Source organism: Serinus canaria, chromosome 5 (assembly GCF_022539315.1).
Source record: "Serinus canaria isolate serCan28SL12 chromosome 5, serCan2020, whole genome shotgun sequence".
NCBI lineage: Eukaryota > Metazoa > Chordata > Aves > Passeriformes > Fringillidae > Serinus > Serinus canaria.
The window spans coordinates 21,815,344-21,829,794 of record NC_066319.1 but is presented as its reverse complement, the minus strand read 5'-3'; the positions used below and the strand labels follow the sequence as shown (position 1 = coordinate 21,829,794).

The 14,451-nt window shown below is 37.8% G+C and overlaps 1 protein-coding gene across 1 annotated transcript in view; it reads right to left on the bottom strand.

The window, feature by feature from the left end:
* EXT2 (exostosin glycosyltransferase 2) overlaps positions 1-14,451 on the bottom strand; it is a 72,713-nt gene that overhangs the window by 48,883 nt on the left and 9,379 nt on the right. Inside the window, exons 5-7 of the mRNA XM_030240143.2 lie at positions 12,970-13,165; positions 9,501-9,640; positions 8,520-8,613 (exon numbers count right to left, since the gene is read on the bottom strand). Coding sequence (XP_030096003.1) covers positions 8,520-8,613; positions 9,501-9,640; positions 12,970-13,165 — 430 coding nt within the window. The remainder of the gene's footprint in view (positions 1-8,519; positions 8,614-9,500; positions 9,641-12,969; positions 13,166-14,451) is intronic.

Sequence of the window (14,451 nt, the reverse complement as noted above, 5' to 3'; positions counted from 1 at the left end):
TAATGCTCGGAGAATAGAAGCTTAAATTCCCTTGATTAGAGAAGCTAAACACAAAGCAAGCCCAGTGCCAATCACACACATGAAAGGACAGCTTTTTGAAGGACAAAAAAAAAAACCTAGGTAAGGTTACCACCATATTATAGCTGTCAAAAATCAGCACATACCTCAATTTCAGAGCTTAAGCTTTATACCAGGAAGAACTTGCCCTTTTGATGAAGGCATGTTTTGCTCAGTTTCCTGTAAGCTATACAGCTCTGTTTTATATAAGCACAAACATAACACACATAGCCCCATACACACAGTTCTTAGCACTGGACAACTTTAACCACAGCCATTACTGCCAGCGTTGCTTGAATACAAATACATCTTACCAACATCTCTGAGAATAAAACTGAAGGACTGGCAGTCATGAGGGTTTTTCCATATCTACTGGAAAAATTCCACTTAGGACATGGCACTGCCTTCTTTCTCCACATCTTAAAAATAACTGATCTTAGATTGAGCTATATAAAAATACCTCATCCTTCAAGGCTCAAGCTGCACATGGTGTATGGCTAGATGATGAAATGGGGAAGGTGAATAGTAACTGCAGGTTGTGACAATACTATATGGTAGTCACACCACAATGAAACAAGACTGAAAATAAACTTACATGAAAAAAATCACTGAAAGACATCAACAAGAGTTATTTATTTCTTCTTGGTAAACATCTGGAATAGCATTTACTGTATGAAGCCAAACTTCTATCCATGATTCCCTACTCCAACATTAGTATCCTGGAATATGCACACCCTCTACAATCCTTCTGCCCATAGCATCTCTACAGAACTAAGTCACCAGATTCAATGACAACTAATGCCAGCGGCCATTTTAATTTCTAAAGAGCATTCAAAATTGTAGCAAATTAAAAAAAAATAAATAAAAAGAGAAAAGGAAGAAGCCTAACCCCAGCTACAAATTACAGCATTTGAAAGCCAAGGGACATTACAGTATATTCCTAAAACAGCCCACTATTCAGTTTGCAAATAAGATGCATAATTTTCCTACCTCCAGGCATCTAAGAAACTATTCAATATATCTGCATAATTTACAGACAAAGATTAAAGGAAAAGCTGGCTGAAGATTATGTGGCCGCAAATTGTTTCTATAGAAAATGTAAGACCTTTCTAGTTTAAAAGCCAGATGTTCCTACTGTCTTGTCAGATACATTTGATACAGTCATTAAAACAGGATCAAGATTTCTAAATTCCATTATTAATATTATGATTTGACCTTGCATAAGTTATTTACATATCTACTCATCAGTAAAATGGATACAAGACCAAGGTGTATTTACTATTCTATTTAATATACTCACATGCAAACACCTACAGCAATGCAGTGTATTTATGCTATATAGATAAATGCTAAAGCTGTAATGCTTTCAATAATTAAAGGGGGCAAACAAAGCAAGCAGCTTTGATAAGGAATGTGATGTGGTACAGACTATACAGCTGCAGAGAGAAAGCACAGTGTAACAAAAAAAGTGTGCAACACCAGGAGATATGCTTAATCATCCATTTGTCTGCAGCTAACTGCTTCATGTGCATGACAGACTATTTGCAAATATTCTTTCCACAAGTACATGCCTTTCCAATTTCTGGATCATCTGGTTTATCTGTAGTCTATTCAAGTTGTGTATAGCAATCTGCAAAGGGTATCCAAAAATCCACTGTGCAATGTGATACAGACTCTTAAAGCACAGATTCTTAAAATCTAATCGGAAAACCAAAATAAAATTGTCTTAGAATAGCATAATTTTCCTCTTACAGTTAGGTTTAACCTTTTAATGTTTAGAAGCTGCCAATGCAGATACAAAAGCAGCCCAAATGTATCCTACAAAAATTATACATAGAGGTGCTGACTGGTCTCAAATTTCAGAGCTCTTTCTCAGAGATGCCACGAAGACAGTTTTCTTCATTCTGAAAAACAAAAAGGCAGGACAGACAAGAAGAAAAAAACCTAGGATAAGGATACTCTCTGCAACAACTGAAGGGAGAGGGGAGCAATGAAGGTCTCATACATAAATGCCAAGGATTCTACAACTCCCATGGTGATCCTGGCAGTAAGCCAGGAAAAAGTTTTTTTTTTTTTCTTTCCTTTGCTGTTTGCAGCAACAAATCTTTCCTCTGGGGGAGGGGGGAGAGGGCTGGAACTAACTGCACTGCATCTGATAAGATGGCAAATTGTCCAGGCCTGACATTTATGGGGGACCCAGAGCTTCACTGAAGCACTCTGGGAGGATTAAAGCAGGGTTAGGCTCTGCAGTCGCACTCCTTAAAATGCTACAAATGGCAGACAGATAAAAGTTTTCTTAAATTTGATAATGATGATTCTACAGAACCCAGAGACAGAAGCTGTCCCTTGTCAGGGAAAGAACTGCAGCTGTACATTTAATATTCTCATTAAAAGGACTTGTAAAAGCCTAAGTATGCTCAAAGAGCATCTAGTGTCCAGATATTGAAATGAATTTCTGTTTAATTGGTTAACAAGAACTAAATCCCATCTCTTTCATGTAAGCTGCACCACCCACAGGAAAACTCCACCACCCATTTGCTTTAACTCTATCCAAGACCATTTCACTGCAAGAATGGGATGTTTCACACGCTGGCAGTGATTGCCTGGAGCCAGCAGAAAGGCTCATATAGCTGTCAGCAAGCCGATAAGAGTTGAAATTACTCTACAGAGCCCTCTTTAAAGAAGAGCCAAAGAAGCACATTAAATGAAAGGGAGGAGGGTCAGAAAAGCCAGCCACTCATGTTGTTTTAACGTGGCACTAAAACAAATCATTGATTTATGCTTGTGTCTTCAGCTCTGTTTGACCTGGAGTCTGAACTTCTCTTCAGTTCAGGGCCGAGGCACATGGGATGTGCTCAAGAAAAACCACAACAGCTTGTCCAGGTATTCCAACTGTGGGAACAAACACTGCAAACTACATGTTTTCTATCCACAGTTTTACCCTGAATTTACATCCTGTTTTAGCCTTTAATTGTCCATTCAGGCTAAAAAACACAAGAGGTTGTGATTATCTAAAACTTTAATTAATGAAAAGCAAGAATGGCACATGGCCACTATTTAAGAGGGCACCTTTTAGGGCTTCAGGAAAGTAAATTACATTCACTCAAAGAAGAAAAATATACATCACTTTCAACAGTCTCCACTGAAGTGTTTGGCAGCCAGTGAAGTCAAGATGCATTTTAAAAACCACTGATTATCTGACAACATTATTACACAAGGCAATATAATACAAAGTCTTCTGTAAACATGAGTCCTGAAGCTGCCAGGCCTGACCAATTCTGTTCCCATATTCTCCCTCTGACAGAGCTCCACAGCAGGTACCTTAGGGACCCCCTTCCCACAGACAGAGCAGGCATGAGCCACCACTTCCTCAAAGTACTCTCCAGCTTCCAGAAGTCTGCAATGCAGAAACCTTTAAGCCAGAGGTTGTATCTTTGCATTAATCTCTGACAGATTTTCCTTCTCTGGATTTCTTCATTCTGCCTATTATGTCAATAAAACCCCTTCACTCACACAAAATTATGAAGCAGGGATTCTCACAGACTACCTCTTAATTCTGTGAGATCATCTCTTTTTTTTTTTTAACCATATTCCAAATAATAAAAGTACTGTGAGACATCAAATGAAATTGTATCCAACAATGTACAGTCACATCCATTCACTTTTTCATTACCTTCTTATTTTTTAGTTCTGTATTATATTCCTGCTTCATCGTCACCAATCATTCATTTTCAAGATGAAGAGTGTTACACTATTTCGTCAGTCTTCTCTTGAAACTTTTGATCACATTTGTTCTATTACATAATTTTCAAGATGGTAGAACCTAACTACAGACTGTATTCATGGTGCAGACATACAACAGATTTACATAGTAGCACGACATTTTCCATCTTGTTCTCTATCTCTTTTCTAAAAATTCTTTGCATTTTTTAACATAACTGACTAGGGAATTTATACTTTCACATAACTATTTATTACAGCTCTTAAGAATTCTTTTCCAAATGATTGCAGCTAGTTGAGAGGCCAAAACTGCCTATGAGAAGGCTGTTTTAAATTGCATATATACCCCTTTGTATACTGAAATTATCACTCTATCATTTGGCCATTTTGTACCTGAATTTCTGTGGCCTAAGGTGTGCCAGTTCCAAGTAAAACCTTTCCCAAAGCAGATAACTCATAATGGATAAATGCAAGAGGTTTTCTACAACTTAGCTCAAGCTGCAAAGTTTCTCTTGAAAGGCCATGTTATTCTGGGGTACTTAAGTCCTACACAGGTGCCCAGCTTCAGGGAATTTCTCATCTCCAACCTCTCCATTTCTCTGTAAGTTTGGCTGAAATTGGGCACTAACAGAAATCAGAAGAGAATTCAGCATGCACATTTTACATGACCATACACATCTCCCTAGAAAACCAGAATGAAAAGAATTCCCACACTTAAGAACACAGCTCATCATCCTTGTGCCATCAGAGCACACAAAGTCATCCAGCCTTCCAGAACAAATATGAATTCAAAAGTTTTATTTCTGGGAGATGGGGAGTGTTATAATGTCAAAAAGAAACAGGCACACAAAGCCACTTTTTGAAAATAAACCCCTTACCTAAAATCTCCTCAGGGATACCTAAATAAACAGAAGAATGAGTCTTGTATTCCCACTACATAGTACTTCTGTATTCTGATTCTATGCCTTAATGAGTCTATCCATGCTAAAAGAGTTCTAAGCATGTTGGTATTAAGTGAAGAAAAATACTTACAAGATGCCTGTATGTTTGTATCAACAGATTCACCTCACAAAAAGAGGGTGAAAAAAGCAGAGTGGCTGAGATATAAGCTGAGGAAAAGTTTCACACTAATTAAAAACATTTATATATCAACTGAAACACGCTTCCAGAGACTAACATCTTTCAGAGCAAAACATTAAAAAACCAAAACCCAAACCCAAAAAAAAAAAAACCAAAAAACAAAACCCTTTGCAAAGGAAACTATACAAGGCATAAGGCATGAGACAAGGTGATACCAACAAAGTTTTGTTTTGCTTCTTTTCCTTTATCTATTTCACTCTGCAGGAGCAAGACAAAATTTCAAATCTTACTCTCTATCATACAGGCCCATTACATCTACTTCTTCCCCTCCACTTCTAGAGCTTTGCTATTACCCGGATGCTGTTAGAGGTGCAGATAAAATGAAAGCATAGGATGCAGCATCAAGTCTGTGCAGTTAAGCTGCTTATCAAGTTGCCTCTGGGCACTTCTGCCATGTTTCAGACTCCATATGGAACTATTTGTGAGAGGGGGATGGATCAAGGAAGCTTCAAAGAAAATGAGAATGACAACATTACTGTAGAAAACAGACAAGACAGCAATCCCAGAGATACGTAAGTTTCATCCAGACTGCTATTAATTTTAGCAGCTCAATCAGCAGAGGCTGGTTTTGATGGTCAAAATGTTGCAGTTTATAAGAGCTATTATTATTTATTATTTATTATTTATTTATTATTATTACTTATTATGTATTATTATATGCGAGAATCTGGTTTTCAGGGACATAGGCTACACCTGCAGTATTGAAAATATGTATCAATTTTTTACAACTGTGTAGACTAGGCTACAAGCACAGAAGTATTCCCTTTTTTGAGGACAGACAGGAAACTGGACTGGCAATTGTTGGGAGCAAACTGTTCTGCAAGTTTAACAATAAAAGCGTAAGTTAATATAGCTGATCTCCAGAGATCTCAGTGCAATCAGGGATGATGTAGGACAGTAGAATTAATTTTGATTTCCCACACTCAAGCTCTGCTCAAACCAATGAATCTCTTTCCCAGATTATACCATGTACTGTCTGATAAAAAGCTGAGCAAAATAAAATTGTGTTGTAGGAAATCACAGCTGAGGTCATACCAGCCACAGATCCTAGCAGCTGATGTCTCCAAAACTGAAACTCCTGTATTTTATCCTCTTCATGACAGTGTTATGTGATGTCCACGACAGGTGTACAAACTGGAAGAACACACTTTCAAATATGACTTCTTAAAGAACTTAAATGTAATGACTTCTCTCTACAAGACTTCCTCTCTTACCCAGCCAATATGTAGCTAGAAGTATCTCCAGAAACAAAGAAAAAGAAATATGCATAGAGAAAATTTTACTCATTAAAAGCAGACAACCTGAAAAAATTATATACAGGTATATGTAGGTGTGTGCTTATATGTTTTATAAGCACACACCTTGAAAAAATTATATATAGGTATATATTCAACTTGAAAAAAATATATACAGGTATATGTAGGTGTATGCTTATATGTTTATGTCTATATTTTAAGCTTGATGTATGATCTCCAGAGAATCTCCTGTGATAAAACACTGCAAAAAAGTACAAAGTAATCAACAAAGAAAACCGGCAAGCTAACATTTACAGTAATATTTGTTTTAATTTTGATGTTTTCCAAATAAGGGTAAGAATTTTATCATAAGACAACCACTGAAACCAATTCAGTTGGACAGCAAGGCTCCAATCCCACAAAGGCTATCAGACCCAAAAAGTCTGACAGATATGACAAATGCATGCTTCAGCAAGAAAAAACTCAGAGCAAGGATTTGTTCTATTTGCCTAGAAAAAGTTGATCTCAACCATACATGTCAGATTACTGGTAGTCCACACAGTATCAGTTATTAAGTACTTTTCACCATACTAGATGGCTAGAATACAGAACACCTATCAGCAAGGGAATTTCAGAGACACACAGGGATTTTGCCTTGTAAATAAGGCTGACAGGACGTGAAATGTTTGGATAACGTTTAAGTATCCTCAGTATACAAATAGAAATAAATTCACAAAGATGAAAGGTAGACCTTGTGATTTCATCCTGTCACTTTCACTATCGAAACACACAACAAAAGCAACAAGATGTGAGAAACTTTAGAAAAACAAATCACACCCTCAGGCAATAGAATCGTATTTTCCAATACTGTTCAGTGATGTTTTGAACCCAGTGACAATGACTACTGCAAACCATGTATAACCCCACAAAATTCACTGTGAACAGAGATTATATCTGTGTTATGAGCACTAAAATATCATCTATTTCAAGTTAATTTTATAGAGTTACAGGTAATATAGATAATGTATATATAATCCAAATTAAGAGGGTTATTGTTGGTTTGTTTAGTTGTGAATGTTTAGGGGGTTTGCTCCTTTGTCTTTATTTTGTTGGCTTTTTTTTTACAGATGAGTTGCCTGATTTCATACTTTAGTGTTTAATGTCATGTGCATTGTCCATAGCTGGAGAATACTATCCTGAAATGATTATTTTACATTATCAGTGAAATAGTCAACAAGAAAGTTATTGCACACTTTGACAGACTATTAATATCAGTTTTAAAGCTTCATTAGGCAAAACTCCCTAGTGTTGACATCTCTAAACCAAAAATAACATCTCTAGGAGTTGTAACACCAAGGTTACTTTCTCACCTCCTGGTTTTGGTGGCACATTGGTGCTGCCAGCAGGCCTCATCAAAATGGTTCATTTGTGTGAAGGTGCTAAAGAGAAAGGAGACCCCTGATGGCTGCTGTGGTATTTGCAGACTCAGAACAGAATGAAGTGAAGCTGGCAACAGAATTCAGGTGTGAAAGATATTTAAATCTGAATTTGAGAGTCTGTTTTCTCCCCATATATCACTATTAATATACACTGGGCAGCTTTCAGTACTGCCTAAGTAGAAATAACTAGAGTGTTGTCTTGCAGAAATTTGACTACAGAAATTCCATGCATCTTGAAAAGTCACTAGAAATCAGATCGTTAACTTTTTCCTTAAATACCTAGCTCTTATTTCCTCTATGATTTTCCTGATGAGGAACTGAGGCAATGATAAGAGTACTATCTTGCTTTATAGCAATATATGCTCAGGTACAATAAGATGTCAGGGATGAAATATCCTAGATACAAGTGTACATTAACATGTTAATATCCTTTTTGGTGGCCTGACAGTTCATGGTCTCAGCTCTTGCAGTCACCAAATAAGAAAAATCGCTCTCTCAGAGGAATTGTCAATGTAGATAAAATATTTAAAATATTTTGGACTTAATGCTCCCCTCACATTTTAAGTAACTAAAATCTTTCTACAAACCAAAGCTTCCTTTGAAATAAACACGGACTCTTGAACTTCTTTACTACAATTTAAATACCGTGTAGAAAAATGAAACAAATACACACTGTGATTTTATCAGAAATATGTTAATAGATGTCAGGAGGCAGCACACTCAGTGGGAGCTTCCATCCCACTGAAAAGTGATGGCAAATGCAGATGCTTAGCAGAAAGAAAGAGCAGGGTCAAATAATAAAAATATTAACATCAGAGTACAGTGGATATTTCTGCATTCCAACAGCTTTCAGAGCAAGGCAGGTGTATGAACCTACACTCCAACTGTAAGGCAAGGACAATAATTTGACCATGGTACATTGCTTTACCTGTCTTTGCATCTCTTCAATCTGTCGCTGGGGGATGCTTTGCAGAATACTGTACATTTCAGGCATCTTCTCTTCAGGGATTACAACAGAGGCCCTATAAGCAAAGAAAAGAAAACATATGGCAAGGTGAGAAGAAAGAAATTCTACATTTAAAGAAGTTTCCAAAAGAAGTTTTCATTAAAAGACTGCTTTTCCAACCCAGAATCTTGTCCTATTTTAACAAAACATTATTCAAAAGACATAAACAAAAAGAAGCAGTCTTCTTTCAGTGTAACAAAATATTCCACAGCAGTTCCTTCCCAACACCAGCCAGTCTGCCCGTAGATAATGCCACCAAAGTCTGTAGACTGATCTGTCCAGACAATCAAATAACTATGGAAAGGACAGAGATTCAGAAATCCTGGATTGCCACTGACCGGCTGTCAGCAGAGATTTTTTGAATAATCAAACAGTAATAGCATATACAGTGTTACACATAAAACAAACAATTTTTGTACACATTATCCCCATCCCAAGATCATGTAACTGGGCAGAGTGCATAGAAAAATAATCTACACTCCTAACAGTGCACTCAGTCACAAAGTAAGGATATCTTTCCATCTCAGATAAACTTGGGAATCATGGTGCAATACAGAGACTTTGTATTTCTGTGATGCAATATTTAGTATGTATTTTCTTTAAAAGAGCCTGAATGGAAACCAGTCCTCATTGAATTCAAGCACAAGATTATACAGCAAATCTGTTTTAGAAGGAAAAAATTACGGGCTAGAGGATAATCAAATGCTCTGTCATATCAGTCTCATTTATCTTCCTCTCCTATTTTTGATACCTAATAGATCAAGGGCAAAGACAGTGTGCATCTTACTCTGTATTTCCTGTAACCCACAGTACACTCAACTTATCACACAGATTTGATTCAAATCACTGAGGCAGTGAAGTATCTCAGGCAGCAGTTCAAGGTACAACAGTGAGGGTACAGACCTCTTCCAGTCCAGAACCTCAGAGAAAGGCAAAATGTAGGAGTCAGCAATGATGACTGGGACACAGCCAGCTTGAAGAACATCACTCAGCACAGCCTGTCCCAGGCGGGCTCCACGTAGAACAACACAGAATGTGGACTCCTGTCAACAAATGGTATCCAACACACAGATAAGGAAAAAAAGGAAATGTTATATTTGAACTGTGTGTGTGTATATATATGCATTATGCTTTCCTGCCCTTCCCCTCATTAAAAAAAAAAAACCAAACAAAAAACAAAAGGAAAACTGAGTTGCTCTGCACAATCAATATATTCTGAATTATTAGCTGATTCAAAATAATTTTACAATTTTATCTTCCAGAGGCTAGGAAAAATATAATAAGTGGAGGAATGAGAAATGGAGTGGTAGGATGGTAGGATAATTCTGTGCTTTATTTTAATGGCCAAACTTTAGAATTCAGTTGAGAAAACTCAAGGAGAAAATTAAGTTTAAAACATTTCAAAGGTTTGGCACAAGATAAGCAACAATTAAGATAAACTTATTTGAGTATAAACTGTATGGAGCCAACTTAATTTTCTTCTGTTATAAGGCAGTGCAGCTCTATGGATAGTAAGGAAGTATTAGATTTCGTATCTCAAGTCACTTGACATGTTTGGCAGCATTTTCACATGCAAATTAAGATATCAGGGGCTAGATAAAGCCCTTATAGGCTCCACAGTAACAAAAACTCCAGTTAAAGAACTCCAAGTATAAAGTAGTTAGCAGTGGCTCACAAGTAAAACAGCAATGGACCAAGTAATCTTTCCTAAGTGCAACAGCATTCAATGTGTCCCTTAGTTAACTGAGTAGCAGAATTAAGGCCATACTTATTAGACCTCACAATACCTATGATTTTGTAGGATTAGCAGGTATAATGGATACCAGGATTAGTCTTTGACATCATACGCATAAATCAACTAAGAAATACTGATACATACAGAATGCAACACTTAGATAAAAATAGCAAACTGCACAAATAGAAAGCATGAAGGAATTGGCCAAGATTTGCACTTTGCAGAAGAGGACGTTTCCTACAAAAGAACAGACAAAGAAAAGGTATTCGTGGGACAGCAATGGGGTACTGTTGATAAAAAACCACTCCACCCACAGGTAATATTACAGTCTAAAAAGATGTACAAATGAAGAAATCTGAAGGATTCACTTACTCTTCACCGTAACAGAAGACCTCAGACAGAACAGGGTTCAGTCTTGGGCAATGCACTTCCAGTGGTAAGTAAAGGATGATTACTTACCTTGAAAGTATAATCTACAATGAAAGATTGACTCTATCAATGCTACCTATTCTGAAGGAATGAGGGCAGAAGGAAGGGAGCTTCAAAGATAAAAAAAGTTTTCGAAGAGTATAGTCCATTTACTCATATCTACAACACACTAGACAAAATGCCCTGAGTTTAACCTCCAGCAGAAAGGACTTCTTGACTATGTTGCAATCACCCTTTATTTAGGGACTTTGGTTCTCACTGCCACTGAGGAGTCTTGCTACAGATTCGAGATCTCAAAATAAATGCTAGAAGAGTTCAGCTACACAACACTTGGGAAAATCCCAAGTCAGTATTATCCCTAAGTTTAAGAAAGAAAAACTATGAAGTTGATACAGGGATTCCCACAGATAAGAAAACATTTTTCCAGCTCGTGTTCCATGGCCTGAAGAAAAAGAGCCAGAATGCTCAGCAGGGCAGCAAAACATCAAGATGGAACTAGGAAATACAAGGGGTTTTGCTGGCTCTTCACTTGTCTCCTGATGCAATCATAAGACCTCTGTTCATACCCATAGAGCACTAAGAGCCTTGAAAATCTCATCCAAGAGAAGACTGCAAACAGGAAGCATTAACAACCCAGAAGTCCAAGAGTCTGTCTAGTAAGACATCTGTAAAGGCAGTACTGGAAAGGATGAACTGTGAGCCAAGTCCCCCTTCCCCCACTGTTAGACAGGAAGAGAAAGAAAAGAAGGGTGTGGGGAATGGAAGGAGCTGAGAAAATGAACACACATTTTAACCACTGACTCACTAGATCACACAGCAGCAGGTGGAAGAGTCTAGTAAGGTCTGGGAGTGACAAAAAAGGAAAAAAAAAAAAAAAGCCCAGATGTGGACACACATGCTCATCTGCCCAGATAACCATTTTTCCTGTCTAGACAAAGGTTACTATAAATACATCTCCTCACATCACCACTGTTATCAGCCAGACATTCCAAAGGGAAACGCAGGGGAAAGTATTTTAACAATCTCGGCATGTGCCAGCTCTCTTCTGAGTTATAAAATCATATATAGCAAGATATAGATAGAGATTCCCTGACTTGCCATCCTTTAGCAATTCAGTCTGTATTTATAGAAATAAAGCAAACAAGTGGGTTTTTTACTCAAAGTTTAGGGCTCACGGTGACCCTTTCCTCCCTCTCCTCCTCTTCCACATGGAATTTTAAATGTATTTCCTACAAAACATAACAGGAGGGGTGGAAACTTTGGCTCTCCTCAGCTTGTTTGTTATTTTACCATCACTTGCTGAAGTTCAAAGACAGATTATTATATGCTGGTGGCCACAGAGAGAGCACAGTGGCCTATGGCATAACTCACTTCACCACACTGCATGCCAAAGCACCTCTGTTAGTGAACCGCCAAGAGACACAGGGGTCTGAGAACACTATCTACTTCACTGACACATCAAAAGGCCTCTGGAAGTTGGGCCAAGGCCATGAAACACATTTCACCTAGATGTTTTCATAGCTGCATGTTGACAAGCCTTCTAGCTCAGTCTGTCATATCTACACAGACAGTTTTGTACAATTTAACTTCTAAACTGCATACAAAAAATGTAATCTGACTAACTCTACTTAAAAGTAACATTCTTGATGTTTGAAGTTCATTTTAACCTTCCTTCCAATTGACAAAGCCATCTTCAGCTCCAAGCTTCATATAGCAAGGCCTGGATTGTCATAGCTGGGAAATTAATTCCAAATTCATGCCTGCTGAAAGCCCTTTTGCCAGCTATTTTGGAAGGTGTAGATTCCAATGTTCCTCTCCAGTTTTGAAGTGACCAACTTTATCTGCCTCCTTAAGTTTTTCCTCCCGTTCCTCCATTTTAGTATCCCATTGCTGCTGGATTTGGCAGTATCTTTTGTGTAATTGTTTTAAGTTTGCATTACACTGTCTTGTGTTACTAAACCACCATGACCAGTCTCATATAAGCATAGGCTGCATGCAAGTTTGAGCACATCATTTTTGGCCCTCTTAAAAATAAGGATAAAGTTAGGATATAATACTCAAGCAAACATAACAAATTATGCAGTTTAAAAACATATTCAGCACATTAATTAAATACAAGGAAGTACCCTACCATGGCTGAAGAGGAACAGAATCACAGCTAAGATAGACACCACTGGGAAGAGGAGTCTGCAGGAGAGACAGCCTTACCTGAAGCACCTGAGGATAATCAAAGGCTTGATTCTTGTAGCAGCGTTTGCGAACCGCAGGGACCCCATCTGACAGGTTTGTACACTTGTCCAGGACCAGCACTGACTCCCCATTCTCAGCCTGAAGAGCCTCCAACTCCAAGCGGTATTCTGGGTGCAGAGCCATCTGAGATGACAAAATGAAATACCTGCGAGGGCTGAAAAAACACAGCCAGGTCACCTGACAGCACTGCAAGTTTACTTCCAAGATGCTCAAGAACACATTTCCTTCCACTGTGGAAAAGCAGAGCAAGATTAACTAAATGTGGACATGCTGCCAAGACCGTATTTTCAGACAACACTGGAAAGGGCAATGATGAAATATAATTAAGTCTTGGGATAGTAAGTGGCTCAACATTATTTACAATTCTGAATAAATTTGTACTTGGTAAGAGTGCTTATTACATGAGAATAGGCACTTGCATTATAACTTCTATTATAAACTTAGAGAAACATTATTTAACTGAAGTTTAAATCAGCCTGCTACCGATGCCAGGGTCGTTTGTACTTTTGTTTGGTGTTTGTGTACTAAAACAAAGTAGATAGGGCACTGAGTCCTTCTAGTTTCTCCTCCCATATATGTCCTCATGAATTTTAATTGAGAAAAGATGTTGAACTGACAACTCAGTATTTAGCTTATTTAGTCTTGATATGGTGACGGCAGCAATAGCACAAGCTCATCTTTTTAACTGTGATTCAGTTCTGTCCCTTGGGGCAATAAAGAGGCAACATTTCCAAGGAAAAGTTGAAGGTCCATATGGTGTATGTTATCTCATACACTCTCAACTCCTACCATGCTCCAAAACCAGGAATATTTAAAATGTGCTGAATATTTTAAATACTGACATGTTTAAAAACACTAATTAACACTGGAGGTAAACCATAGAGGAATACAAGCTCAAATTAGGTGCTTGCAGCTTAAAAAAGTTATACTAATACTGGGAAATAGAATGTCATATAATTGTTAAACTCATCTACTTGGGTTTCCTTTTAAAACAGGTCAGCTACAGTCAGACTGCTCCAACCACTCCCCAGTGAAAGGAACACACACAGTGAGTGAGTGCCCTCATGCTGCCAAAAGAACACAGGAAGCACGAGGCCTGTACTCAGGATTCCAGTTCTACTCCACGTGATGCTATCTTTAATTTACAGCTCTGAAAACACACAAACTTTATAAAGTCAGACCTCTCCTGCTGCTCTTCTCACCTTTCTACTCATTTTCATGCTGGTCACTTTAGTTGCTCCAATTAACAGATGCATAGTATTTTTTTTAAACTTTCTTTCTCACAAGTCTCCAGCTGCTACCAACTTGCTACCAGCAGAAGTGTGTTTTAAGAATCCAATTAAAAACGCAAGTAAATCAAGCCCCCTCAGTTCAGCTCTGTAAGAGGCCTTAAAAAAGGGAAATAATGATACAGATGAGTGATAATAAATGCATATAACC